Source organism: Rhinoraja longicauda, chromosome 27 (assembly GCF_053455715.1).
Source record: "Rhinoraja longicauda isolate Sanriku21f chromosome 27, sRhiLon1.1, whole genome shotgun sequence".
NCBI classification, from domain to species: Eukaryota; Metazoa; Chordata; class Chondrichthyes; order Rajiformes; family Arhynchobatidae; genus Rhinoraja; species Rhinoraja longicauda.
The window spans coordinates 21,051,912-21,077,875 of record NC_135979.1 but is presented as its reverse complement, the minus strand read 5'-3'; the positions used below and the strand labels follow the sequence as shown (position 1 = coordinate 21,077,875).

Here is a 25,964-nt window from a genome sequence, read left to right as displayed (position 1 = left end):
ATGTTGTTAAACCAGATGTTTCAAGTCAATGAGAACAACCTATTACTGCTCCAAATCACATAATGTAAATGTAGTTGGAAGCAGAGTCCCAATAAATGTGTAATTAGCATTTAGAATTCATTGATTTGAACCTTACATACAATTATTATGCAGCACATGGATTCTCCCTCCATTCTTGTCCTCTTGAAGATTAGAGAATGAGCAATTTAGATCAAAAATTATTTCACGAACGTTCTGTGCACCCTTAGATTGAAATAAAACTGAGTGTTGCACACAATTAAATGCTTGTAACACCAATGGCAGTCTACCATATTTTCAATGTTATTTCTCTGCTTGGCATGCACAGTGGTATCAAACAGTCTGCAATTCACATTTAATATTTTGTACATGCTTGTAATCCACATAAAGCTCATAAGTCATAGGAGCAGAATTAGGCCATTTGGCCCATTGAATGTACTCTGCCATTCAGCCACGGCTGATCAATCTTTCCCTTCTCAACCCCATTCTCTTGCCTTCTCTCCAGAACCATCGACACTCTTACCAATCACGAATCTGTCAATCTCTGCTTTAAAATTACCCTCCACAGCTGTCTGTGGCAATGAATTCCACGGATTCTCCACCGTCAGACTCAAGGAATTCCTCCTCACCTCCTTTCCAGAGTTATAAAAGGCTTGAAGCTGGTCTTAAGAAAACTAATTTTGGCGCTGACATGCTGAGTTTTGATTTCAACAAAATAATTGTGTTTGTTGAGTAAATTTTCTGCAGTTCCACAAAGCCAAATTCATATTTTGTTGTTGCTATCAAGCAGATAACAGGGAATAATTCAGCCTCGTATCGAGATTGGAAAATAAATTGTTTAGAAGGCCATTTGGCCCATCGAGTCTACAAAAGCAGAATTGACAAATAATGCTGAGAATGGCAACCTTCTGTCCTTTTAACTAGACAGTCATAGCGAGTGGACTATTTGAAAGTCATGCTCATTGTGACCATTCCCATATTGGAGGGTGACAATGGCAAGTTGTGGTTTAACTGTTTTGCACCATGAAACTGCATCAGTTCATAGTTAACCTGATTGCAATTGTTCATTTAAAGCATCGTTCCTATCTGGGTCTCTTCCAAGGAGTATTAGTCAGCCATCTTTTTTTTACATGAGTCCTTTCAACATTTGTCTGAGGTAGGCAAGTTACCCTCACCACCGTTTTGCTTCCCCCTGGCTGTGAATTCCACTGGAACCCTTCTGGGTGGGGTCAGACATGTCAAGCCTCACAAAGCAAGACCGTTTGATCATTTTGTTTGATATCCAAACCATCACTACAAAGCAACTACTCAAGATGTTAAATAAAACATTCCAAAAATACCAAGCAACAATAGATCTCGTACCCTCCTTTCCACTTTATAAACCTTTAACTTTAAATACATTCACATGTATTTAAATTAAATTAACGAGTGAAGTGACCTGTGTTTAAAAAGCAACTTTCACAATCTTAGGACACTGTCAAGCAAGCTACGGTCAATTAAAAATTTTTGGCGGCACGGTGGCTCGGCAGTGGAGTTGCTATCTTATAGCGCTTTCAGCAGCAGAGACCCTGGTTCGAATCCGACTACGGGTGCTGTCTGTACGGAATTTGAATGCTCCCCCCATGACCGCGTGGGTTGTCTCCGAGATCTTCGGTTTTCTCCCACACTCCAAAGATGTACAGGTTTTTCTAGATTAATTGGCGTGGTATAAATGTAAATTGTCCCTAGAGTGTGTGTAACAGTGTTAATATGTGGGGATCGCTGGTTGGTGTGGATTCAGCGGGCCGAAGGGCCTATTTCAGTGCTGTATCTCTAAACTAAACTAGACTACATGGAATTCTCAATTAACAAGTGATTCCAAATGCACCACATTGTGGAGATCGCTCAGAGGATCGCTCATTGTTACAGGTGATTGCCGCTGGCTGCAATGCCCTTGCAAGTTCGACCACAAGACATAGGAGCAGAATTAGGCCACTTAAGCCCATGGAGTCTACTTTGCTGATCAATCAAATAGTCATATAAGCAATATATTTGGAACAAACTTTGGCAACTCTATAGATGGTTATTCATACATTCATAAGTTCCAGGAGCAGAATAAGGCCATTTGGCCCATCAATGCTTCTCCGCCATTCAATCATGGCTGATCTATTTTTCTCTCTCAACCTCATTCTCCTGCCTTCTCCTTCGAACCTTTGATTCCCTTCCTAATCTCGAACCCTGTCAATCTCCACCTTAAAAATACCCAATGTCTCAGCCTCCACAGCCAATAGAGGGAGAGTCTAGGATGAGAGGTCATAGCCTCAGAATAAAAGGACGTAGTTTTAGAAAGGAGATGAAAAGGAATTTATTTGGTCAGAGATTGGTAAATCTGTGGAATTCATTGCCACAGTTAGCTTTGGAGGCCAAGTCACTGGATATTTTTAAGGCGGAGATTAACAGTACTTTGATTTTAAAAGGTGTAAGGGGTTATGGGGCGAAGGCAGGAGAGGAGGGTTGAGAGGGAACGATAGATCAGCCATGATTTGAATGGCGGAGAAGCCTTGATAGGCCAAATGGCCTTATTCTGCTCCTAGAACTTATGAATGTATGAATAGCCATCTGTGGAGTTGCCAAAGTTTGTTCCAAATATATTGCTTATATGATTATTTGATTAACGGTACCCTCTCCCTTTTCCCTCGACCCGAAATGTCACCCATTCCTTCTCTCCAAAGATGCTGCCTGTCCCGATGAGTTACTCCATCATTTTGGTTCTATGTTCAAATGGAAGACCCATTGTGGTCATCCCTCCATAATCAATCTGAATATGGATAAAACATCTGAATATTAGCCATAACAATCCAGCCTATAAGTCACCCACACCTGCAGAGATAAAGGAACATTGTTTAGTTTACTTTAATTTCATTTGGAGATACAGAAGAACAGGCCCTTCACCTACCGGGTCCACGCCAACTAGCAATCCCCGTTACTATAGCACACCCTACGCACTAGGGTGTGCTATAGTCCCGTCCCGGCGTCTATTATGGAGAAATCCAAACAAATCAATAGGTCACAAATCACTGAAGCGGGTTTCAAAATGTCAGCAGTATCCCTGGAGAGGGTGAGAGGGGGGGGGAAACAAAAAGATGAGGTTGAGAAATTGTGGACTTCGGGAGGGGAACGGGGCAGCAAACTGCGAGAAAGGAAAGTAACTAGCGACAATATACAACTTTTACTAAAGCCAATTAACCTACGAACCTGCATGTATTTGGTGTGTGGGAGGAAAGCCACACAGTCATGGGGAGAACGTACAATCTCCATACAGAGAGCACCCGTAGTCGGGATCGAACCCGGGTCTCTGGCGCTGTAAGGCCGCAACTCTACCGCTGCGCCACCTGGTGGTCATGAATGCTATTCATAATATTTGAAAGAGACAAATGCTGTTTCAATAAGTGAGCATGTCTAATGTTTGCAATCTGCTGCCAAGAGAAACATTCTGTTTCTGGGAAAACAAAAACCATATTTCACAGAGAATTTACTCTATCATCCATTTCCAAGATGTTGTTACAAATCTGTGACGCATATTTTGATAGATAAATTGTTTTGTTCTTGTCTGGCGTTTGCCACTTGTGGTCTTGGTGATAGGCCTGTCACCATTTCCAATTTTTCCCTTTCTCTGGAGGCCAGGCCGTCAATCACGATGAGTGAAAGTGGTGGAACTACCGCTCCGTCCCGGCGGCTGTTATGGAGAAATCCGAACAAATCAATAGGTCACAAATCACTGAAGCGGGTTTCAAAATGTCAGCAGCATCCCTGGAGAGGGTGAGAGGGGGGGAAAACAAAAAGACGAGGTTGAGAAATTGTGGACTTCGGGAGGGGAACGGGGCAGCAAACTGCGAGAAAGGAAAGTAATAGAAAGATCTGAGAATTTGCAATGTATTCAATGTTCAGAGAAATCAATCCTCTGCAGAGTTGAAGATTGATAGTGAGAAACACATCCAGCTCTGCAATGAGCAGGTGAAGATTGCAGGTGAAGATTGACAGGCCATGATTGGCTCCCAGTCATTCACTCAATGCTTGTTGAAGATACTTCAAGTTATTTGGAATTCCTGTGTGTGACTGACCTTTCGTGAACTGTAAGCAAACTTGTGACAATGAAAATCCCTTTTAATCTTTATTTTCTCACACAGGTTTATACAATTTAGCCCGATGACCTTTCATCAGGCCATGACAAGATTTAAAAACATGATCCCATCTTTGTTTACAAGTCTCTTAATAACTTGATCTTCAAAATTCCTTTAGTTTCTTTCGTTCTATCTTACAAAGTGAATTACTTGATGCCTCACCTCTGCCACTTTTGCAGAAGTTCTTTTAACTTTAGAATATTGAAATATTGATAGTGCATCACTCCTGTGCACTACCTTCTTCAAGAGAGAGGGACATGGGGCTGTGAGTACCATGTCATTTGAGTCGTGCAGTGTGTGAATGCTGAGAGTTGTTTAGTTTGGTTTGCTTTATTATTGTCATGTGTACTGAGGTAAAGTGAAAAGCTTTAGTTTGTGCACTATCCGGCCAAGAGAATAGACTATACATGAATGTAATCAAGCCATCCAGAGTGCAAAGATAAAGGATAAAGTGTACAATATTCAATGCAAAGATATAACATTGAAGTCTGATTAAAGAAAAGTCAAAGGTCTCCAATGAGGTAGATGGGAGGCCAGGACCGCACTCCAGCTGATAAAAGGACTGTCCAGTGGCCTAAAAACAGCTGGAAGAAACTGTCCTTGAATCTGGAGGTGTGCATTTTCAAACTTCTGTATCTCCTTCCTGATGAACGATGGGAGACGAGGGAGTGACCAGGGTGAGTCTGGTCTTTGATTATGCTGGCAACCTTGTCGAGGCAGCGTGAAATGTAGATGGAGTCAATGGAAGGGAAGCTAGTTTGCCTGATGATCTGGGTTACGTCCACAATTCTCTACAATTTCTTATGGTCTTAGATGGAGCTGTTCCCGAACCTGGCTGTGATTCATCCTGGTAAGTTGCTCTCTACGACGCTTCTGTAGAAGGTGGTGAGGGTTGTTGGAGACATGCCGAACCTCCCAAGGAGGCAGAGGCATTGGTGTCTTTCTTGGCCCTAGCTTGGATGTCGCTGGTCCAGAACAAATGTCTGGTGATATTTATTCCTTGGACCTTGACGCTTTTGACCATCTCCACTTCAGCACCATCAAAGTAGACTGAGGTGTGTGTACTGCCTTGCTTCATGTAGTCGATCACTATCTCTGTTGTCTTGCTGACATTGGGGGAGGGGTTGTTGTCTTGGCACCAAGTTACAAGGTTCGCAATCTTCTTTCTGTACTCTGTTTCATTATTACTCTGTGCTCTGTTTATCCAGTATCTGGCCCACTATGGTGGTGTCATCTGCAAACTTGTAGACTCCGGTGGATTGGTATTTGGCTGCACAGTCATGAATGTGTAAGGAGTGCCCTAGGAATATATATGGGCTTGAGGTATAATAATAATAATAATAATCCATTTATTTTATATAGCGCCTTATGTAGTAGTATGTAGTAGTGAGGTCCATGTGAAGCATATGTAGGTATTATTGAGTGATTGGGGTCTGTGACTGGTAAAAGATATTTGCACATGCATTAGTCAACCTTGGTCATTCTTGTGAACTTTGTATCCTAGTGTCTGGTATCCTTGCATTGTCCTCAGCAGAGTACCTTTAAAAATGAGATTATAATACATGCTATGGCTCTTGATACAATACAATACAATACAATACAATACAATATATCTTTATTGTCATTGTACCCAGGGGTACAACGAGATTGGGAATGCGCCTCCCATACGATGCAATAATTTAGGTAATTTAGACGGCAGCAACCCAACGAAACGAACAGTTGTAACAGTTTTGGACAGGGTAAAGTGCAAGTTGATCTATGCGTTGTGGCCATCCGGCTCAGCAGGACCGGTTCATAGCAGCTATGGCCCTGGGGATGAAGCTGTTCCTGAGTCTGGAGGTGCGGGCATAGAAGGCCTTGCATCGTCTGCCCGATGGAAGGAGTTCGAACAGACTGTTGCAGGGGTGTGAAGAGTCTTTGTGGATGCTGGTGGCTTTTCTGAGGCATCGTGTGTTGTAGATGCCCTCCAAGTCTGGTAGCTGTGTTCCGATGGCCCTCTGAGCTCTATGGACTACCCGCTGTAGAGCTTTCCTTTCTGCCTCCGTGCAGCTGAGGTACCACACAGGGATTCCATGCGTTAGGATGCTCTCTATGGTGCAGCGGTAGAAGGTCGTCAGCAGCTGTTGGGGTAGACCAGACTTTTTCAGTGTTCTTAAGTAGAACAGTCTTTGTTGTGCCTTCTTGACCAGAGATTGTTGTACCAGAGATTGCAGTCAACAGAGTTACTGCCTTCAATAAAACAATGTTCTGATTGCTGCTCAAGCTTTATCCATTTGATAAACTCACAAACAAGGCGAACATTGGAGATATTAGGCAGGCACTTGCAGAGGTCGATTGGGAGAGTCTGTTTGCAGGTAAGGGGTTGGCTGGCAAGTGGGAGGCTTTCAAAAGTAAATAGCAAGAGTACAGGGGCAACATGTTCCTGCCAGGGTGATAGGCGAGGTTAGCAAGTTTAAGAAACCTTGGTTGACCGGAGTTGTTGAGGCTCTGGTTAGGAAAAAACGGAAGCATACATCCAATTTAGGCAATCATGATCAAGTGAATCTTTGGGTGAGTATGAAAAGTGTAGGAGTACGGGCAACTAGTTCACTCCATGGACAGTCCGTATTGGGAACAAGCTGCCAGAGGAATAGACAATAGACAATAGGTGCAAGCGTAGGCCATTTGGCCCTTTGAGCCAGCTCCGCCATTCAAAATAATCATGGCTGATCATCCAGAATCAGTACCCCGTTCCTGCCTTCTCCCCATATCCCTTAGCCATAGAAGCTGATACTATTGGGGCTTTCAAAGGAAATCTGGACAGATATATTGTTAGGAATGTTCTCGAGGGCTATGGGCCAAATGCAGGCAAATGGATCTCATCCAGAATGCAAACTTGGTCGGCATGATGAAGTATCTGTTTCCATGCTGTTTAGCTCTACGACAGTCAATGTGGGTTTATGGTTGAGTTGCAAAAAGACAATGGTTGACAAGTTTAGGATTGTGAAACATGACATTTTATGTGGGAATTAGATGAAGGGGATGGTGGCAGATAAAAGATGTCTTGATGAATTGGAGAGTCATAAACAAACACAGCTATTTGTCCTGTTTATGGGAAGTGTGGAAATATTTCAGAGACTAAAAACTTGAAGGTATCCTGAAAGAAGAACAGAGAACAGACCAAAGCTTGAACACAGAAAGGCCCGACTGCTGTTGGTGGCTGGGCTGGAGAATTACAACTCTATCAGCAACATAGCCTATGGGAGAGATATTATGGGGGACATCGTGAAAATTTTGAAGGGCGTCCTCAATCAAATGAGAAAAAAAGATTTTCACAATAAACAGACTGGGCACATAAATCCAGGGATCAGAAGAAACAATTGTCAAGTACATGATTAAACTAAAGACACCGAGATAAAATATGGATTTTCCAAAGATTCTTTGATCAAATATTGCATGATCGATAAGTGTACTAGCAGTCTGAGAAGAGGATGTGGGAATGGATAACAAGGCCTTTAAAATGGAATTAATGTCTCTGTTTTATTCTTCTCTCTACTCATAGCAACTCCTCAATATCTCAGTCTTTTATTTGGATGGTGACTGCCACTTCAAGCATTTATGCTTAGTAATGATCTAACAAATGATCAAACCATCAGCAAATTGTGGACGCAGCCAAGACTATCACACAAGCCAACCTCCCTTCCATTGACTCCATTTATACCTCACGCTGCCTCGTCAAGGCCAGCAGCATAATCAAGGACGAGTCGCACCCTGGCCACTCCCTCTTCTCCCATCGGGCAAAAGATATAGAAGAAGGAAAACGCACACCTCCAGATTCGGTGACAGTTTCTTCCCAGCTGTTATCAGGCAACTGAATCATCCTATCACAACTAGAGAACAGTCCTGAACTACTATCTACCTCATTGGTGACCCTCAGACTTTCTTTGATTGGATTTTACTGGCTTTACCTTGCACTAAACGTTACTCCATTATCATGTATCTATACTGGTTAGCACACAACAAAAGCTTTTCACGTGACAATAAATTAAACTGAAATACCAATTTGAGTCAGCCTTGAAGGACCAGACCATCTTCTCCTGACAAATCTTTTCAAAGAGAATAATCGAACAGACGCAGCAGAGTAGAAGGCCATTTTGCCCGTCAGGTCTTCAGCTGCCTCTTTACCAGTCCAACCCTTCGAGAAATTTGTGTACCAACCATGTACATATCTTATTTTTCCATTTTACTGCCGTGCTTTAAAATATCTTATTCCATTAACGGCATGATAAGAAATAACAAAAAAGGTTTGCATCAATTGAGCTTTCTCTCCCCCACCACAATCAATCTGAAGGAGGGTCCCGACCCGAAACGTCACATATCCATGTTGTCCAGAGGTGCTGCGTGACCCACAAACTAACTTCAGCACTTTGTGCCTTTTTTTGTAAACCAGCAGCTGCAGTTCCTTGTTTTTCCAAGGAACTTTCAGAACCTTGGGAAATAATAAGATACTATTAGACTGCGGTTACTGATGTCATAGTTGACAAGTTAGTATTATTGACATGCTGGTTGAGGAAACTGTGTATCCAGTTTAGACAATTGATTGGTCTGAAGGCGGGTCCTGACCCAAAACATTATTAGTCCAAGATAGACACAAAATGCTAGAGTAACTCGGGTCGAGACCTGAAACGTCACCCATTCCTTCTCTCCAGAGATGCTGCCTGTCCCGCTGAGTTACTCCAGCATTTTGTGTCGATCTTCGATTTAAACCAGCATCTGCAGTTCTTTCCTACACATGTTATTAGTTCATCTCCTTCCACTGTTGCAGCCTGACCTGCTGAACTCCTCCAGTGATTCTTTTTTTTGCGCGGGCAATGGATTTCTACTCCCAGGTACTAAAGGGATTCGTGGTATCGTACTCTCTCCTAAATTGTCTTCAAACAGTCGAGTATATATATTAATCACGTTTTTCCCCAACAAACAAATATTTGGTTTTTTTATCACATTTTCAGCTGTTTTGTACTGATTAAAGAGAGGATTTATGACTTTGGAGTGCAGATAATGTGTGTTTATTATTCATCTCCATAATTTATTCAAATGCCTTGGGATATGGGCAGTTTGGTGTTTTCTCAGTTGGATTTGTGATTGAGCAATTAGCAGCAGTATTACACTAACATACTATTTTTGTCAACGTTATGATGAATAATATCGGTTATGGAAATTAAGTTTTTTTTCCCAGAAAATAGCTGTTTTAGTACTGATTGTCACATTGCCAACCTGTAAAGAAATATATATTGTACTTGCATGGAGTGTTAGTCAGACAGCAGCTGGAGCATGATGTGAAGTTTTAATACAGCAACTTAAAGAAGATGTGTGCAGAAAGAAACTGCAGGTGCTGGTTTATACCAAAGATAGACATAATGCGCCAGAGTAACACAATGAGTCAGGCAGCCTCTCTGGGGATAAAGGATTGGTAATGTTTCAGGTCGGGACTCCTCTTCAGAAGCACTTTGTGTCAACCCAAAGACAATAATTGCATTAGAGAAACTGCTATGCAGAATAGGCCAATCATGTTTAGTTAGCTTGGAAGATACAGCGTGGAAACAGGCCATTCGGCCCACCAAGTCTGCAAGGACCAATGATTGCCCGTATACTACTTCTATCCTACACACAAGGAACAATTTGCAGAAGCCAATTAACCTCCAAACATGCACGTCTTTGGAGGGTGAGAGAAAACCAGAGCACCTAGAGAAAAGCCATGTGGTCTCAGGGAGAAAAACAAACTCTGTACGCTCAGCACCCATAGTCAGGATCGAACCTGGTTCTCTTATGCTGTAAGGCAGCAACTCTACCACTGTGCCACTATGCCACAAGTTCGGTTCTGTCATGCTTTTTAACACCATGTAATTGAAAATTGTCTTCACTTGGATGATGATAGTTTATGTCATTAAGGGTTACTACAGAAATTCAACCCAAATCATTCTGGAGTGATTCTGTCATGTGCATCAGTTGCAATTTCCACATCAGGCCTGAAATGTATAATAAATCGGATCACTCAGAAGATTGTATATCTTAAAGGTTTTCCTCTCAGTGGGCTGTGGATATTCACTTAATGAGTGCAATCAAGATTAAGATCAGCAGATTTTTGGACTCACGTTGTACACCATTACAAGACATCACAGTCGCTGTGGTGATGTTGAATTTTGCATTTGATGCAATTACAATAGAATATTTTGCATTGTACATACCTTCCTCTGAAGTACATGAACTAGTTTGTGGAGGAAAAATGGTGCTGATGTTTATTGGGTTACACTTGAGCAGGTCATCAGGAGTAGACTTTAGAGATACGGCATGGAAACAGGCCCTTCAGCCCACCAAGTCCATGTCGACCAGCGATCACCCCATCCACTAACATACTGAGGACAATTTTTAAATTTTTTACCGAAGCCAAATAACCTACTAACCTGTACATTTTTAGACAATAGACAATAGGTGCAGAAGTAGGCCATTCGGCCCTTTGAGCCAGCACTGCCATTCAATGTGATCATGGCTGATCATTCTCAATCAGTACCCCGTTCCTGCTTTCTCCCAATACCCCCTGACTCCGCTATCCTTAAGAGCTCTATCTAGCTCTCTCTTGAATGTATTCAGAGAATTGGCCTCCACTGCCCTCGAGGCAGAGAATTCCACAGATTCACTACTCTCTGACTGAAAAAGTTTTTCCTCATCTCTGTTCTAAATGGCCTACCCCTTATTCTTAAACTGTGGCCCCTGGTTCTGGACTCCCCCAACATTGGGAACATGTTTCCTGCCTCTAATGTGTCCAACCCCTTAATAATCTTATACGTTTCGATAAGATCCCCTCTCATCCTTCTAAATTCCAGTGTGTACAAGCCTAGTCGCTCCAGTCTTTCAACATATGACAGTCCCGCCATTCCGGGAATTAACCTAGTAAACCTACGCTGCACACCCTCAATAGCAAGAATATCCTTCCTCAAATTTGGAGACCAAAACTGCACACAGTACTCCAGGTGCGGTCTCACTAGGGCCCTGTACAACTGCTGAAGGACCTCTTTGCTCCTATACTCAACTCCTCTTGTTATGAAGGTCAACATTCCATTGGCTTTCTTCACTGCCTGCTGTACCTGCATGCTTCCTTTCAGTGACTGATGCACTAGGACACCCAGATCACGTTGTACGTCCCCTTTTCCTAACTTGACACCGTTCAGATAATAATCTGCCTTCCTATTCTTGCCATCAAAGTGGATAACCTCACACTTATCCACATTAAACTGCATCTGCCCACTCACACAACCTGTCCAAGTCACCCTGCAACCTCATAGCATCTTCCTCACAGTTCACACTGCCACCCAGCTTTGTATCATCTGCAAATTTGCTAATGTGAAGTGTGGGAGGAACCCAGAGCACCTGGAGAAAGCTGACATAGTCAAAGGGAGAACGTACAAACTCCGTACAGCTAGCACCCATAGTCAGGATCGAACTTGGGTCTCTGGCACAGTGAGGCAACAGCTCTACCTCTACACCACTCTGCTGCCCTTCACAGTAGTTGCTTCATGGAGAGCAATCCTCCGAACCTCTGTTAATTAGTTCTAGCATCTTTGTACTGTTCACAAAATAAGCTGTCTTTGCTTTCGTGCATGTTTAAAACAAACGCAAGATGGCACACCCCTTGCAGGTTGGGATCGGAAGCAAACATTATTTTTTAATATTATCTGGAAAAATTCTGTAGAAATGTGTAATTGAGAAATATTGTTGTTTTGGTATTTTAGAGTGAATGATGTTATCAAGGGTTTTACGTTTTGATGAAGGTAGTTCACCAGTCCACTTTAATGACCAGTGTATTTCCCTCCATCTTCTATTGTTTACTGTTTCTCCCACTAATTTATTTAACTTACTCCATCAGTTTTTGGCAGCTCAATGCTTATGTTTCTGCAGCCCATTCGAACTGCTAACCACCCTCGGTGGTGCAATGTATTTTTTTATTGTGTTAGATTTCTCGGAGTAAAATCTCAAAAACAGTCGTGCGTGATTGGAAAGTGAGAATCCATTGTTTTAATCTCTGATACTGTTGCAGCATTGATATATCTTAAAATTTACAGAAGTTATAGTTTGTTATTTGAAAAGAGCACGATGTTCGTACATTTTGATTGCTGATGCCTGATTCAAATGTTTTCTCTTGCAGTTAAAAAGCTGATTGAACTGAAATCTCGCGGTGTTAAATTACTTCCCAGCAAAGACAATCAGAAGTCGTCAGTGTGTAAGTTGCTCTTTATTTTACATCCCAGTTAAATCTTTGATGCAAAAGAAATTTAAATTGTCTGTATTTTAAGCCGGGTTTTTCTCTTTTTTTGCGCTCTCGAGAGATTTTAACTTTCTGTCCTCAGAAATGGACAAGATGACTGGGCAGCTAATATGTACCCCACTCAATGTCCCGATTTATCAGCCACTGCTTGCTATTCTTGAGCAGTGGAACCAGATTTAAATTTCATCACGGAGGCTTGAAGTAGCATTACATTAGTCTGATGTACATCAATGAGTCTGAAGAAGGGTCTCGTCCCGAAACGCCACCCATTCCTTCTCCCCAGACATGCTGCCTGTTCCGCTGAGTTACTCCGGCTTTTTGTGTCTATCTTCGGTTTAAACCAGCATCTGCAGTTCCTTCTTACACATTACATCAATGAACTAAGGCTTGGAAAAAATACCTGTGTAAAATAGGTCTGCAGTTAATTCAAGGTAGAGCCACATAATTGAGTGGAAACAACTGTGCCACAAAGGACTTGCAGGTCATTGCCTCTGCGGGTGGTAATTAAAATTTGTGAATAAACTGACTCTTGCTTGAACTTTCTGTAATGTCTATTGATAGTCTGGATGTCTCTCGTCTCGGTGACCAAAACTAAAATGACTTCCTAATGTGCCCTGTGACTTGCAGGCTAACATTTTGAACACTATTTCCTCTGAGATTGCTGTTTTGACTGTACATATCATTAAGTGTTCCATCTACTTTACTGCAGGCTGCAGTAATTATTTACATATAGCACCACAGTTGTGTAGAAAGTGGTGATATGAACATAGAACAGTACAGCACAAGAACGAGCCCTTCGGCCCACCATGTCTGTGCCAATAATGAAGCCAAGACATCTCAACTGCCTGAACATAGTTCACATCCTTCCATTCCTTGTATATGCATATGCTTATCCAAAAGTCTTTTCAATGCCACTCCACCGCCACCCCCAGTAGCGAGTTCCAGGCGCTCAACATCCTCTGTGTAAAAAAAACTTGCCCCACGTTTCTGTTTTAAACTTTGCCTCTCTCATCTTAAAGCTATGCCCTCGAGTATTTGATCATCCCATCCTGGGAAAAAGGTTCCGACTGTCTACCCTATCTGTGCCTCTCATAATTGCATATACTTTTATCAGGTCTCCCTACCACCTCTGGTGTTCCAGTGGAAACAATCGAAGACTGATAAAATTCTCCCTGTAGCTAAAACCCACTAAATCCGGGCATCATTCTGGTAAACCTCTGCACCCTTCCCAAAGTATCCACATCCTTCCTGTAATGGGATGACCAGAACTGCACACAATATTCCAAATGCTGCCTAACCAAAATCCAATGAAGCTGCATCATGACTTCCTGTTATACTCTATGTATTGACCTATGAAAGCAAGAATGTAATATATACCTTCATTACTTGTGTTATGCATTCATCTACTTGTGTTGCCACTCTCAGGGAGTTTTAGACTTGGACCCCAAGATCCCTTTGTACATCAATGCTGTTAATTGTCATGCCATTAATTCTACATTTCCCCCTTATCTAGATTTGTTTAATCACTTGAAGTTAAATTCTTTCACTGCCATGGTGACTCCAACAGTGCAAGACGAGAGTCCACTCATAGAACATTGAAAAGCACAACATGGGAACGGGCCCTTCAGCTCACCATGTCTGTGCTGACCATGATGCCAAACTAAACTAATCCCACATTAAATTCATCCCAACGAGAGACACAAAATGCTGGAGTAACTCAGCTAGACAGGCAGCATCTCTGGATGGAAGGAATTGGTGACTTTTTGGGTCGAATCCCTTCTTCAGACTGAGAGTCAGGGGAGAGGGAGTCATAGAAGGTGTTCAAATTAATCCCATTTGCCCACACATGATCTGTATCCATGAGTCTTATCCTTAAAGATGTTTTCCAAGCTTCTACTCCCATCTTGAAAGTTATTACATTTTTGGTTCTAAAAATGTGCACCACCCAGACAGTTGCACCAAAGGCTTTGGATTTCAGTGCAAGTGAAGTTTCCTGGGTCGGGGCATAACCGGTACTGTCATTAGTCCTGTTGTGCACATTTAACCACCACTTAGAAAAGCTCTGTGGTCATCTTTCTTGTGCGGGGCTGAGGCAAAGCCTCAATTACCTTGTGAGGGAGATGTGAAAGATGACAGGGCACCATTTTACGAGACGAGTACTTCCTGTCCCATATAATCATTCACAAGGGCAGTCATTACAAAGATTACAATCCACGTAAACCTTACTGAATAGGACTGTGTATGTACTGAATGTCAGAACATCATGGGTCATTGTACATTATACCATGTGTTGTTGACCTGATAACATTGCTGCTAAGGAGAAATCAGCTGCAGTACACACAGGAATTAAGATCACATCACTTCTGTTTCATTCAGATGAGATAAAAGTAGTGGCCATCACTGCTGAATTTTTTCTCATTACCTTTTCATAGAGTCATAGAGTGATACAGTGTGGAATCAGGCCTTTCGGCCCAGGGACCCACATCGGCCAACAGTGTCCCAGCTGCGCTAGTCCCACTTGCCTGACCTTGGTCCATATCCCTCCAAACCTGTCCTATCCATGTACCTGTTTAACTGTTTCTTAAACGATGGGGTAGTCCCAGCCTCAACTACCTCCTCTGGCAGCTTGTTCCATACACCCACCACCCTTTGTGTGAAAAAGTTACCCCTTGGTTTCCTATTAAGTCTTTTCCCCTTCACTTTGAACCTATGTCCTCTGGTCCTCGACACCCCTACTCTGGGCAAAAGACATTGTGCGTCTACCCGATCCATTCCTCTCATGATTATGCATACTAATTGCTTTAAATCACAGTCACCTTTACTAAGCACTTTGCAGGGTATTTTGGAAATAGTTAATTCACACTTTACCTGTCTTTAAAATGAATCACTTAGCCAGCTTATCTCAAGCCTATTTTGAGACATAATCTTTTGATCCAATGGATTTACCTTTGAAGAAGGAACCTCAAGTTAAAACACTGACGGATTGTTGTCAAAATCCTTTTATAACACATTTCTTTCTATGGTGGATTTTGGTTATTTCTATTCTGCATTATGGAGTATTATGTAAATTTACTCCATTAAGAGGATCAAGGTACAAGTCTCTTTATTGTGGCAGTCTACTCTTAACGACCTCTGACGCACTACAAATACAATGTTGCAATAGTATATGAAATAGGAGTGGGAGCAGGCCATTCTGCCCTTCTCACCAGTTCCCCTGTTCTATAAGTTTGTGAGTAAAGCCTGTAACTGACTTTCTCTGGACCTGCACCTTTGTAAAAAGTGCATCAATTGGTTACATTTCCTTTCAGAATTCTCTGTACCAAAACATAGCTTCACCTTTCTTTGCATAAAAAGACACCTGTGATGCCTCTGCTCCCAAAATGTATCACGATCCTGCTCCAGGTGTGTTTCATGTCCAAGGTTTGCGTCTTCTTCTTGCGTTTGAGGCAGCAGATGTTATGTAACACCCTCCAGGTGCTGTAGCCAGTGCAATGTGCTGTTGTCGAGGGCCGTGAGGTCTACCCCTCCACCAGGGGGACGGAGGACAGCGCAGTTTGCTTGGTGGGTGCGATTAGGTTTGTGTTATTTGAAGGCATAAGAATGAAGTCCCCCTGTACTCAAATCCAGGTTATTAACAATGTGTGGCAGAGAAGAGTCCTTCGCTAACATATCCCCTAGGGACACCGTTAACTGAATGATCTAGTTGGTAGGTACAGTATATTTGGCAGATACTTTCATTGCTGTATACCTCCATTTAGTCCGTAAGCAAATATTAAACGTTAGAAAACAGGATTGCCTTTGTCCTTTTGTTTTCAGTCAAATATTAATAATTATCAATGCCGCTATTATCACAGAGTGACTGATGATAATCTTGTCCAACAAATGATACCCTGATTAACATGAACAGTGTGTAAATGACATAACAAGCACAATGCTGACCCGATCTGCGTTAGCAGGGAGCTAAAAGATATTGGGACTGATTTTTCTAATTACCCATTATACTGCAGTGTTTTTCTCAAATAAGAAAAATTATTTGATCGTTTAATCAGAAAATGTCGTGATTAAACTTCTCCATGACACGCCTCACTCTGTGACATTACAGTACTTTCTAAGATCTTTGGACTGCTGGTGAATTGTGGTCTATTTTAACATTGCAAGCAGCTTTTTCTCATAACATGGATTAATGGCTCTGTCAAAATAGAGCACAATGGATATTATACCGACAGAAAATTAAATGCCTTTAAATCAGTTGCATGTCCAGCTAACCCGTGAGCCTCTGGAAAAGCTGTTTTGCATTTGCATGGGAAAAATGCAGCATTAACATTGTGGTTAATGAGTTGCAAAGTTGCTCCTATTTCTTGCATAAATTACATATATAAGAATGTGGTAAGTATTCAATTTATTAACTGCAATTTTAATGTTGGTAGGAACAGCGCAGTCTAAAGAGATAACTATGAAAATGTAAAAACAAAATACATAATGATTGAATAACAAATGAGCAACTATTTGACTTATCTATTGGATTCAACACAACTGGTTATTATTTTACAGCTTTCAAGCAATGTTGAAATATCCTGTTCATAATTAAGTCATATTCAGAGGCAGTGTAAAATGACTGGCAAAAATTGATACTTGTGTAATTTACATTCAATACTGTCTCCTTTCTTCTTAGTAACTCAAGCAGGCATGGTGCAAGGATATAATATGTGCCCTGACCCAGGAATACCTGGATGGGGGAAAAGAATAGGTCTGGATTTCAGGTAAGATTCCCCAAGATTTTGGTGAACAGGTTTTGTGCATTTGTCATTTGATAGATTTGATTTCTATCATCCCACTTGAACCTGTACAATGCTAATACAAGTCTGAGGAAGGGTCTCGACCTGAAATGTCACCCGTTCCTTCTCTCCAGGGATGCTGCCTGTCCCGCTGAGTTACTAATACAAATCCTGTCCACTTTATTTAAGGTACACAAACCATAATCTTAGATAGATAGTTTATTTGTCATTCCACTCCTTACAGATCATGCAACGAATGGGACGAAACAGAGTGCCTCCGGGGGCCATAGTGCAATACAGATGCAAAACATATAGACAGGGAATGACAGTGCAGTACAATACGATACAGTACAATACAATTAGACAGTGCAATACAATACAATACATATAGACAGGGGATTAAAGCATGTAAACGGTGAAAGGTAAAGCATTTATCCTGGAGTTTAAAGCATGTAAACTGTGAATTTAAAACCATCAATGAGAGCATGTAACTTATTGATTGCATATTAAATGAGATTATAAAGTGTAGAGTGCTAGGTGAGGTGCTAACCCCCCACCCCCTCCCCACCCCTGAGTCAGGTGGGGCAGTTCAGTAGAAGAACAGCCTGAGGGAGAAAGCTGTTCCTGAACCTGGTAGTTCTGCAGCTAATGCTCCTCAGCCTTCTTCCGGAAGACAGCGGGTCAAATAGACCTTGGAAGGGGTGAGAGGAGTCCCTCATGATGCTGCAGGCTTTACAGGCCAAAACGTTGTAGGTTCAGTGCATGAGAAAAATACCCCAAGCTACTTCCACAACAACTTGGATTTAAATTGCTGAGGGTTTGAGACGCTGCAGAATATCTCACTCGTAGTATGATTCATTGGACTAGAAATGATAGGACATGGAAACACCTGACAACATCGCAAAGCACACTGGATTCAATTCCTTCCAGGACTGCAGAGGAGGGAATTTCTTTCAGGCAAAAACATACGAGTAATCTTTTTGCATAAGCATACAAAATTGATAGACTAACTGCATCAAGGATCAAATTTAATGGAAAATAAGGAATTTCTCGAGGGTCAAATTTCTGTGCAATTGCACGATGGTGTAAATATAAGTATTGTTCCAATATTGTTTTGTTACCATTGGTAATCGGAATATTTTTTGAGGTTGAGGAAAAATCAGGATATGGATGATCTCCCCTCTTTTCTGCACTCATGGCCAGCTATAGTGTATCAGCTGCCTACTGACAAAATAAATGTAGTGTGATGCAGAGACAATTGAAGAAGCAATACCCGCATATAATAGGAAGACCTAACATTTTCTTTAACATTTTCACTGGAGGACAGAATTATCTTTTAAACCTCCAGTGCAGGCACACAAAACATGAGAGTGAGGTTCAAAGCCCCTGATGGTCCAGCCATTGTCAAAAGTTTGAGAATTTTAGATGAGTAGACAATAGACAATAGGAGTAGGCCATTCGGCCCTTCGAGCCAGCACTGCCATTCAATGTGATCATGGCTGATCATCCACAATCAGTACCCCGTTCCTGCGCTGACCTCCCATACCTCCTGACTCCACTGTCATTAAGAGCTCTATCTAACTCTCTCTTGAAAGCATCCAGAGAATTGGCCTCCACTGCCTTCTGAGGCAGAGAATTCCACAGATGTAAAACGCTCTGAGTGAAAAAGTTTTTTCTCATCTCCATTCTAAATTGAAAGACTCATATTTGGGAAATGGCTGAAGTTCATTTGTAGCTTCTATTTTTCATACTTTTTACGAGTTTTGTTGCATTCAGCTGCATCACAGTATTCCAGCATAACATGAATAAGTGTTGAAAACTATGGAACAAAACTTGGATGTCAATACCGGGAATTAAAAATAAACAAAGTTAACTTGTGAAATTATATAATGTTCAACCTCTTTTTGGAAAAGAGCATTTATTTGTTTCAAACTGTATGTTGGCACGTGAAGGCAAAAGAAAGAGGATGACAGATTGTGAAAATATTGGCTCGGTGAATAATTATGTTTCACCTTCACTCTGACTATAACCAGAAGAGTCAAGTATGTTTAATTATCACATGTACTTGCAATGAAACAAAAACATTCATACTTGCTGTGGCTTAACACTCAGTCCCGTTAATGCAATCACACACAAATAAGTATATAATATTCAATAATACAATAAATTAATAGAGGATGACCATAACAATGCAAAACTGAAGCTTGCAGTGCAACTAAAGTCACAATCCATAGAACATCATGGTTGCTGAGGTAGTGACTAGTGTTGAGCAGTGTTCAAAAGCCTAAGATAGTATAAGAAAATAATTGCAGATGCTGGTACAAATCGAAAAAGCCTGACAGTTGCTGGGAATAAGCTGCTCTAGAACCTAAGGCTTTCAGGTTGACGAACTTTCTTGCCGATGGCAGCAGCAAAATGAGAGTGTGGGCAGGGTGGTGTGTGTCTTTAATATTATAGGCTGCCTTTTTGAGGCAGCACCTCATAAAGATCCTTTCAACAGTGGGGAGGTCAGTCACTTTGATGGTCTGGGCAATGCCAAAATGTCATTCTTCTAACTACCTGTAAAATTCTTCGGTCAGATCTCTGTCCACTATTTATTGCAGACAGAACTGATTTACTTACAATAAGAAATTACAAAAGTAGATGACATTTTTTAAAAAAAACTACAGGCACTGAAACCTGTTTAGAAAATAGTGGAAATACTCAGCAAGTCAGGGAACATCATAGAAAAAGAACAGTTAATGTTTAGGGTCTGTGACCCTTCATCTGACCTGAAATATGTTTCTCGCTCAAGAGTCCAAAGTGTTTAACAGTCACAGATAGACACAAAATGCTGGAGTAACTCAGCGGGACAGGCAGCATCGCTGGGGAGAAGGAATGGGTGATGAGTCAGGTCGAGACCCTTCTTCAGACTGAGTGTTTAATGGTCATATGTACCAACAACACAACCATGAAAGTACCCACAGAAGCTACCCTCATTTGCTGAGGGTTTCCAGTATTTTCTATATTTATTTACTGCAAACCCAATGCTTAGCAACAGAAGAGGCCAGTGCCAATTAAAGGAGACATCAGTAGATTGCAAGTTCACCAGTAATTTAATGGAGAGTTGATCTTGTCGACTTCCTGGTGTGTGATTGTCTTATAACAAGAAACGCAAGATATCTTGAGGGAGAACTCTGGTTGAAAGTACAGATTAACATCAGTATTCACCTAGGTTAATTCCCGGAATGGCGGGACTGTCATATGTTGAAAGACTGGAGCGACTAGGCTTGTATACACTGGAATTTAGAAGGATGAGAGGAGATCTTATCGAAACGTATAAGATTATTAAGGGGTTGGACACGTTAGAGGCAGGAAACATGTTCCCAATGTTGGGGGAGTCCAGAACAAGGGGCCACAGTTTAAGAATAAGGCCATTTAGAACTGAGATGAGGAAAAACTTTTTCAGTCAGAGAGTTGTGTATCTGTGGAATTCTCTGCCTCAGAAGGCAGTGGAGGCCAATTCTCTGAATGCATTCAAGAGAGAGCTAGATAGAGCTCTTAAGGATAGCGGAGTCAGGGGGTATGGGGAGAAGGCAGGAACGGGGTACTGATTGAGAATGATCAGCCATGATCCCATTGAATGGCGGTGCTGACTCGAAGGGCCAAATGGCCTCCTCCTGCACCTATTGTCTATTGTCTATTGTCACCTGATTATTGGGAAATACGGGGATTTCAGAAACATAGCACAGGATCATCTGTACACCAGAGTGGACTGGTCCAGAGAGCTGCTGAGGTGACATCTGCAATGGTTAATGCTGGAGAGTTAATAACCTTTTCTCGAATGAAAATATATATCTATGGACAAATGTATTTTCAAGAACAGTCATGGCAATTTGTTGGAACAGAAAGTACACTTTTAGTCATAGATAAATGTTCTTTTAGATGTAGTTAGTTATTTCTGGTGCCACTCAGGGTGTCTATAATAGCTTGTCCCCTCTTCAAAGATATCTTTTCCCATCATGTCAGGATGTGCTTTACCTCCATAATCTTCTTGTTCATTTTATCGCTATGGTTTCTGGACATTGGTGCCTCACTTAAATGTAAAGTCTTCACATGTAATTTAAGATGGGAAGGTCCTGAGTGGGTCCTAAGCCATCAAAGGCATAAAGTAGGGGGTTAAAATGTACTTTTGATATTCAAGTATCTTAATTTATTTTAAGCTGGGGGCAGGAGAATGCATGAAGGTGCCAGGGTCCTGTTCCCAATATGTTGACTTGGTTTGATAATATGTTTGTAATCAAAGTGAAGCTTGACACTTTGGTGGCTTTGTGTTGGTCATGACCATTATCAGCTCTTACGTCAGACAAAACCTCCTACAGGTCAAAGCCTCCACCCGATGAGATACAAAAAGCAAGTTTATAACTTTCATTTGATGTACAGGTACATGGATAGAAAAGGGTTAGGAGGATATGGGATAAATGTGGGCAAATGGGACTAGCTTAGATGGGGCATCTTGGTGGCATGGACAAGATAGGCTGAAGGTGGTGTTTCCATATTGCATGTCTCTATGTTGATTTCAGAGCTCAGTTTGCTCCTCCAGGCTTTGTATGCCAGTCCTGAGCTTTCTTGACAACAAGTTGTGGAGAAAGAAGATGAATTTGGAGCCTGGACCTGTGCTTGGGAATATGAAGTTGCGGCCATTGCAGGAACATAGTTGCTAGAGGGACAAAAATGGCAGCTCAATGTTCCAGGCTTTCGATGTTTCAGACATGGTCAAGAGGGAAGCAAAAGAGGTGGCAGAGTTTTCATTACTGGTCAGGGAGACTTTCACTCTGGCACACAGGGATGGCCTACTGGAGGGCACAAGTTTAAGGTGAGTGGGGCAAAGTTTAAGGAGATATGCGGGTCTTTCTTTTGTCACAGAGGATAGTGAGTGCCTGGAACGCACTGTTAGAGTTAGTGGTTGTGGCAGATATGGTAGTGGCATTCAGCAGATTTATGTTTTGGCATATGGATACGCAGGGAATAGACGGATATGGATTATGTACAGGGAGAAATGTGATGGTCTTTGCATCATGTTCACCACAGACAACGTGGGCTGAGGAGCCTGTTTTTGTGCCGTACTGTTCTATGTAAGTCCCAATCATGATGCTGACCTAAACCTATTGGACTACTGTCATCGCATTCCTGAATGTGAACTCTATTAACTCCACCCATTGTCACTTATCCAAGCAAAGACTGCATCAACTTTATTCAAAGGAGGTCCCTTTGAAAAATCAAGAGCACTTTTAAGCTCTCGCTTCCCAGGTTCTGCATGTCGTGTCACACTCCTTTTCTCCCTAGAGAGGTGCAGTGGTAGAGTTGCTGCTTTACAGTGCCGGAGACCCGGGTTTGATCATGACCTCGGGTGCTGCCTGTATGGAGGTTATATGTTCTCCCCATGAACACGTGGGTTTCCTCCGGATGCTCCGGCTTCCTCACGCATTCCAAAGACCTACATGTCTGCAGAAGGTTATCGACCCGAAACGTCACTCATTCCTTCTATCCAGAGATGCTGCCTGTCCCGCTGAGTTACTCCAGAATTTTGAGTTAATGTATCATGTCAAAGATCATCAGATCGGGCAGCATCTGTGAAGAGAGAATAAGAGTTACTATTTCGTCAGACCTCCGCGTTGCTGTCCACGGATGCAGCCTTACCTGCTGAATGTTTCCAGCACTTTGTGTATGATTCAAGTGTGCAGTTCATTGGTTTATTTTTTCAATAGCAGAGTCACTCTAGTTCTCATCAATTGTTCATCAAATATGAAGCAATGTTCAATCTTAGGCCATATTTCTCTGCCTCATTCAGTTTTAATATGCCCCACTCCCTCATCTTCACCATGGATGTCCAGTCACTCTACACTTCCATTCCCCACAAGGATGGTCTAGAAGCCCTCCGTTTCTTCCTCGACCGTAGAACCAGCCAATCCCCATCGACCAACACCCTCCTCCGCCTAGCAGAGCTGGTTCTTACCCTCAACAACTTCTCCTTTGACTCCTCCCACTTCCTCCAAACCAGAGGCGTAGCTATGGGTTCTCGCATGGGCCCTAGCTATGCCTGCCTCTTTGTCGGGTACGTCGAACAATCCCTGTTCCAGACGTACACTGGCCCCATCCCCGAACTTTACCTCCGCTACATCGATGACTGCATTGGTGCTACCTCTTGCACCCATGCAGAACTCACTGACTTCATACACTTCACCTCCAATTTCCATCCTGCCCTTAAATATACCTGGACTATCTCTGACATCTCCCTCCCGTTTCTGGACCTCACCATCTCCATCACAGGAGACAGACTAGTGACGGACATTTACTATAAACCCACTGACTCGCACAGCTATCTGGACTACACTTCTTCCCACCCAGTCCCCTGCAAAAAGTCTATCCCCTACTCCCAATTCCTCCGTCTACGCCGCATCTGCGCCCGGGATGAGGTGTTTCACACTAGGGCTTCCGAGATGTCCTCGTTCTTCATGAAACGGGGTTTCCCCTCCTCCATTATAGATGAGGCTCTCACTAGGGCCTCTTCTACATCCCGCAGCTCCGCTCTTGCTCCCCCTCCCCCCACTCACAACAAGGACAGAATCCCCCTCGTTCTCACCTTCCACCCCACCAGCCAGCGGATCCAACATATCATCCACCAACATTTCCGTCACCTACAACGGGACCCCACCACTGGCCATATCTTCCCATCCCCTCCCCTCTCTGCATTCCGCAGAGACTGTTCCCTCCGTAACTCCCTGGTCCACTCGTCCCTTCCAACCCAAACCACCCCAACCCCGGGCACTTTCCCCTGCAACCGCACGAGATGCAACACCTGTCCCTTTACCTCCCCCCTCAACTCCATCCAAGGACCCAAACAGTCTTTCCAGGTGAGACAAAGGTTCACCTGCACCTCCTCCAACCTCATCTATTGCATCCGCTGCTCTAGATGTCAACTCATTTACATCGGCGAAACCAAGCGCAGGCTCGGCGATCGCTTCGCTGAACACCTGCGCTCGGTCCGCATTAACAAAACTGATCTCCCGGTGGCCGAGCACTTCAACTCCCCCTCCCACTCCCAGTCTGACCTTTCTGTCATGGGCCTCCTCCAGTGCCATAGTGAGGCCCACTGGAAATTGGAGGAACAGCACCTCATATTTCGCCTGGGCAGTTTGCAGCCCAGTGGTATGAACGTCGACTTCTCCAACTTTAGATAGTCCCTCTGTCCCTCCCTTCCCCTCCCCCTTCCCAGATCTCCCTCTATCTTCCTGTCTCCACCTATATCCTTCCTTTGTCCCACCCCCCTGACATCAGTCTGAAGAAGGGTCTCGACCCGAAACGTTACCCATTCCTTCTCTCCCGAGATGCTGCCTGACCTGCTGAGTTACTCCAGCATTTTGTGAATAAATCGATTTGTACCAGCATCTGCAGTTATTTTCTTATATTATATATTAATATGCCAGTTGTTGTCCACTTGAAATCACCCGAGCAGGAATTAAATGGGGATAATTCCAGCTCAAGAGGATTGGGGTTAATCAGTGAAGCTTCAGGGTTGCACGGTGGCACAGCGGTTGAGTTGCTGCCTTAAAGCGCTAAAGAGCAGGTTCGATCCTGACCTCAAGTGCTGTCTGTACAGAGTTTTACGTTCTCGCGTGACCTGCGTGGATTTTCTCCGGGATTTTTGGTTTCCTCACACACTCCGAAGGCATATAGGTTTGTAGGTTAATTGGCTTGGTATAATGGTAAATTGTCCCCAGAGTGTGTAGGATATTGCTCGTGTACGGGGATCGGCGATCAGCGAAGAGTCGGTGGGCCGAGGGGCCTGTTTCCGCGCTGTATCTCCAAACTAAACTAAACTTTAGAAAGAGCTCATCTCACAGATATTAGGGCAGCCCAGAGTGTCACATGAATGCAAGGCATAGGTTTATCCTATCCAGCATACAATCATGATCCAAAGACTGCAAAGAAGCAAGATTGATTGCTTATCTGGCAGACTTCCTGTTGCATGAAATATATTCTAACTCCGGCTGAACAGATGGATTTTCTATTTAACTCCACTGAAATCATATGAAATACACTGTGGAAATGTTCAAAACAAAACATGAATTGATGGAAATTGTTAAGTCCATGTTCCAGTTCTAGTTCTGGAGTATTAATGTTCATTCCTCTGCAACAATTATTTATCCGTGCTTTTCGCAAATAATTTTTCACCTGTTTTTGCTGCAGGGATTGAACATTTTGCACTGCTTTCAAGAAAAACAAGACCTGCCAAACAGTTGCATGAATTCTTGAGCAGTTATGAAACCATCTGCTTCGTTTGATCATTCAAACCGCAAGATGAAGATTTCTGTAAATGTTAAAATGTGAAATTAGTGCATGCTGCATTAGTGCATTAACATTGCCCGGTTCCATCAATTATCCTGGTTCAAAAAGTGGCACAATAACAGAAAGACATTGGGGGTTACCATGCAGTACAATGCCACATCCTTTTGCATAAACACAACTAAGTATGTTATGTGAGAGGTACAGATAGACATAGACATAGAAAATAGGTGCAGGAGGAGACCATCTGGCCCTTCGAGTCAGCACTGCCATTCATTGTGATCATGGCTGATCATCCACAATCAGTAACCTGTGCCTGCCTATAATTTTATACGTCTCTATAAGATCCCCTCTCATCCTTCTAAACTTCAGTGAATACAAGCCCAG

The 25,964-nt window shown here is 42.6% G+C and overlaps 1 protein-coding gene across 2 annotated transcripts in view; it reads left to right on the top strand.

The window, feature by feature from the left end:
* The window catches only part of csmd2 (CUB and Sushi multiple domains 2), a 1,532,573-nt gene that overhangs the window by 1,010,469 nt on the left and 496,140 nt on the right, over positions 1-25,964 (top strand). For both annotated transcript variants that reach the window (XM_078423311.1, XM_078423310.1), the window contains 2 exons: positions 12,358-12,432; positions 17,150-17,237. In XM_078423311.1, the coding sequence (XP_078279437.1) occupies positions 12,358-12,432; positions 17,150-17,237 (163 nt within the window). The remainder of the gene's footprint in view (positions 1-12,357; positions 12,433-17,149; positions 17,238-25,964) is intronic.